Raw genomic sequence first — 4,828 nt, 5'->3', positions numbered from 1 at the left:
CTGGTGGCCTGGAATGAAAAAGGATGTAGTAGATTTTGTTTCGAAATGCGAAGTCTGCTAGTTAGTGAAGGCAGATCATCAGCGACCAAGAGGTCTTTTGCAGTCATTGCCTATTCCTGAGTGGAAATGGGAGGAGGTAACGATGGACTTTGCTATGGGTTTCCCTCGATCTAGGCAAGAACATGATGCCATCTGGGTGATTGTGGATCGATTGACGAAGTCTGCACACTTTCTTCCGATCAGGCAAACGAGATTGTCAGATTACATGGTGTGCCTAAAGTGATTGTATCTGATCGAGATGGACGGTTTACTTCCAGACTTTGAAAGAGTATTCAGCAAGGATTGGGTACGAAGTTACATTTCAATATGGCATTTCATCCGCAGACTGACGGACAGTCTGAGAGGACTATCCAAGTACTGGAAGATCTTCTGAGATTATGTGTTTTGAATTTTGGCGAAAGCTGAGAAGATCATATTCCTTTGATTGAATTTGCTTATAATAACAATTTTCAGTCTAATATTGGTATGACACCTTATGAAGCTTTGTATGGACGAAAGTGTAGAACTCATTTGACTCTGACTAAGGTATGAGATAGACAAGAAATGAGTGCTACATTTGTGGATGAAACTGTTATGAAAATCAACTTGATTAAAGAAATATTGAAAGCTGCACAAGATAGACAACAGAAGTATTACAATCAGAAGCACAGATTTGTGAAATTTCAAGTTGGTGACTTTGTGTATGTCAAAATCAATCCGATGAAAGGAGTCAGCAGATTTGGAAGAGTGAGTAAGCTCAATCCAAGGTATGTTGGACCTTTTGAAATCCTTGAAAGGATTGATAAATCTGCTTACATACTGTTACTATCTGATCAGATATCTGATGTGCACAATGTTTTTCACGTATCCTCTTTGAGAAAATGGATATCTGATTCTGACAAGAAGTTGTCTGCTGATGAGGTTGAGATTCAGGAGAATCTGCAGTACAAAGAAGAACCTGAAAAAATTTTGGCCTACGATGTTCGTAAGTTAAGAAGTAAACAGATTCCTATGGTTAAAGTTCAGTGGAAGCACCGAACAGCACGAGAAGCGACTTGGGAGGAGTCGGATATGAGGCAGTCGTATCCATATCTGTTTTGACTGAGTTTTGGTTTGGCAATGTAGAGAAAAACATTTTTCTGAAGTTGGGGAGATTGTAAAGATCATTTTTCTCCTAATATCGTCCGGGACAAAGTTGGATCGTCCCAGGACGATCGGTACAGGTTGTGCGGGAAATGTTTCTGGCTGCATGGTTTGTCTGGACGAAATTTGGATCGTCTGGATGAAAATTTTACAAAGCCAAGTCGTCCAGGGACGTTAATTAATCTCGTCTGGACGAAATTCGTCCAGAGCCGAATCGTCCCGGGACAAAGTTGCGACCGTCCGGGACGATCCGTCTGGATATATATAGAAATGAGATATTTTGAAGAGAGAGAAAAGCCCATGAGAGAGAAAATCGAAGGAAAAAGAAGAAAAAATGATTTTTGGGCGACTCCGGTCCATTTTCGTCCGTTGCTGTAGTTAAAGAAGTTGACCGACTCGAGATAAGGCACATTCCACCTTTCTTAATTTTCAGAAACGAGGATTTTGACGAGTTTTCTGTTTTGAATTTTGTTTCCGTTAGCAAATTTCGGGTATTATTTTCTTTTGACAAAAATTTTACCACGTAACTTTTGGTATATCTTTGAGATGATAAATATGCATATTTTGAGTATTTTCTGAAAGATTTTTACCGAATATTTTAAATTCTGCGGTGTTTTAAGTAACCTGAAAATTATCGGGATGTTGAAAAATATTTTGTCAGTACAATAAAAATTATAATGTTGTTATGAATGTTCTGTGGTTATTTGGTAAATTTCTGAATCTGTGAATTGTGTAAATTTCGTATACTGCCGTTATGCCGCTGAATTTTCGTACGATTTCTGAATCTTCTGAAATGAGATGATTGAATGAATTGATTATTTGTATGCTATCGAAAGGGAGTTATAAGGGGCCGGAATCCCATGTGATTCCGTTGTCTGGGTCAGGAAATTTTGAATTCTGAAACGAGCTATGAAATCTGAAAATAAGTTATGTTTCGGAACCTCTAATATCTGTTCTGTTCTGTTCTGGTGCTATAAGCACAACGGGAGACATAAATGGTCAGAATCCGTTGAGATTCTGTTTGTGTCAGGGATATCTAAAATCTGATGTTATCTGAAATCTATTGTTTGATAGTTGATAATCTGTTCTGTGACTTATCTGATATATTTTATGAATTATCTGGTTTGAATTATCTGATATGAATATGAATTTATCTGAACTCTGATTCGAAATGATTTCAGTTTTCTGTATCCGTAAGCTAATTTCTAATTGATTAAGTATATGTTCTGTCTATTGCATGATTTCTGTGCGATTGATCGAATTCCGTACTGATACGATTTCTATTGTAAGTTTCTGATGATTTTGATTGGTGATTGATGTCTTACTGAGCTGTCCTCTTGTTTTCTATGTGGTTTTCAGGTTCTAGGAAAGGAAAGGAAGTCGTTGATTAGCAGTCCAGAGTCTGATCTGTGATTAGGTATTTTGTACTTTTAATTTTTGTACAGTTATGACTTTTCTGTTATGTTCTTTCTGTCCGTAAGACATGTACTGTATCTGTGTATGATTATTTTGGTGAAAGAAAAGATAGATGAACTGCGCTGCATTTGGATATTTTTAGTAGCTCTGTATTTTTCTGTCTATGTTATGTTTGGAAGAAAATTTTGAAGCAAATTCCAAAGCCATATCCTGGATTTGTTGGCTCCGTCGCGGCCCGATGCGAGCGGGATCCGTCTCGGTCGGGTTGGATCGTGACAGAAAGTAAAGATGAAGACGGGTTGGCGGTCGTGTCGGGTTGACCTGGGTCTGAAACAAGTCGGGTTCGGGTCCGAGAAAGTGATTCGTTTTAAAGGACGGGTTAGTAATGCATGCTAATTTCATTTTAATTTTAATTTGAACTTTATTGTAATATGAATTATATATTTTTTTTTTCTACCATATGATGGAAGGAAACTAATGATCATGTACAGGTGGTGCTCTTGGACATGCTATTCCTTTGGTATACTAGTTTCTTTGGTGCCAAGACATTTGGGCTGATTTGGGTTTGAGTCAAGATCATTGGGTATTTAATTGGTGGGCTGATTTTAGCTTAATGGGCTTGGCCCATTATTTAGGAGTTGTTGATTGGTGTTGGGGAAAATAAGGATTTGGAGTTCATTGCTCTAGCCAGCAGCTAGTTGCTTGTTCGGGTCCGTGGTTCTGCCTGTTCATGTCCCAGGTTTTTTTGGTTGTGCCTTTTCAGTCCCTTGCTTTCCCGTGGTTGGCCTGTTTAGGTCCTTAGCTGCTGTTGTGGTTCCTGTAAGTATTTAAAGCTAGATGCTTTTGTCTTCTATGCTCCAACGTAATTTAAATGTTGTCTTTTTCTTCTCTTTTCTGGTTCGCTTGAGTGGGCGGCTGTTTGGCTCCCTTTCTTCACTTATAAATAAGGGCTGCTTTGTGACATTTGGTTGCTGATTTTTGATGAGTGATAAACACTAAAACTTGAGAGTTTTTTCCGAGCCATGTTCCCATTTCTCTTCTCCTCTACATAATTTCATCTCGGACTTCTAATCTATTTCTTATCTACGCAAGTGTCCACCCCATTTGTATCTTTCTTCTAAAGCTTTTAAAGGTGTTGGTTGGCCGGTTTGTTAGCTTTTGCCGGAGGAGTTTGTGGTGGACGTTGGCCCAAAGTTGCTGTGGTGAACCTCTAGTTTGCATGCTTTGAACACTAATCATTTTACCTACTATTTTCGATGCATGAGAGGTGACCACTAATTGGTTGTTCTGAGGATAGTTTTTACTATTTTTAATTTTCTTAGTGTTTAACTTCTGTTTGTTTTCAAGTTCGTTTGGTGCTGGCTTACTAAGTGTTGAATTGAGTCAGGTTCTACTTTCCTTAGTATTTTCCTTTGTTTGGTTTTTAGTCTTAGTTGCTTACATCAATTAGGTTCAGGTCGGGTCAACTAGTGTCGAGTCAGTTCCATATTAGACCTGTGACCCGATTTTGACAGCCCTAGATGTAATATGTCTTTAAGACAAGACTATTACATACCAAGAGACTCCAACAAGAACTCTAGGGCCTTTACTTTGTCCCATTTGATGATGCGGGTGAGTCTTTAGTACCAAAAGGAAAAAAGTAATAGATATCAAGTAAAACTCATGTTACAAAACAATATAAATTAAAGAATTTTAAGTACAAAAAGTAACCAAATGATCTAATTTATAAAACTCACCTTTCTTTCTAGAGTAAGCTTAAGCTTTGGGTACTCATGCAACAGTAACTTGTTCAGCTAAAGCACTCCATCAGAGTACAGAAAAAGCTTATATATAGTCCTTCCCACAGCCATCTAACTTCATTACTACTGCAAGAACTCCATCAAAACAAGATTGATAAATATGGCCAAGCCTCCATTCTTCCAAAATATTATTCTCACTAAATTTTTTGGTGGCCAACTCCAAAGATGAGTACTCGATCTTTGCAAAAAATGTTTTCTTGTTTATCATCTGTAATGAATTAAACTTGCTAAAAACTGGACCCAAGGGAAGTCCTTTAGTAGCATAATATAAACCAAATGTAATATACATGGAGCATACTGTTAAAAACAGTTTCTACAATTCAAGCTCAGACAATGTTAGATTTTCCATGGTTTTGGATGTCTTCGAAGCCTTAAACCAGGTGATTCTTTGGCCAGATGATCCAGAAGAAAATGATAGATAGAACTATGCA

The 4,828-nt window shown here is 37.8% G+C and overlaps 1 protein-coding gene across 1 annotated transcript; it reads left to right on the top strand.

Moving 5' to 3' along the window:
- The first annotated feature begins 603 nt into the window (after positions 1–603).
- LOC110109880 lies at positions 604–1,140 on the top strand. The gene has a single exon (XM_020841088.1). The coding sequence runs from the start codon at positions 604–606 to the stop codon at positions 1,138–1,140; it is 537 nt and encodes a 178-aa protein (XP_020696747.1).
- The last annotated feature ends 3,688 nt before the right edge of the window (positions 1,141–4,828 follow it).

Source organism: Dendrobium catenatum, unplaced genomic scaffold (genome assembly GCF_001605985.2).
Source record: "Dendrobium catenatum unplaced genomic scaffold, ASM160598v2 fragScaff_scaffold_1386, whole genome shotgun sequence".
Classification (NCBI taxonomy): Eukaryota; Viridiplantae; Streptophyta; class Magnoliopsida; order Asparagales; family Orchidaceae; genus Dendrobium; species Dendrobium catenatum.
This window is presented reverse-complemented; position numbering and strand designations above follow the sequence as displayed.

Excerpts from the sequence above, each read along its gene's own strand:
- LOC110109880 (XM_020841088.1), top strand. The coding sequence starts at position 604 with ATGAGTGCTACATTTGTGGATGAAACTGTTATGAAAATCAACTTGATT.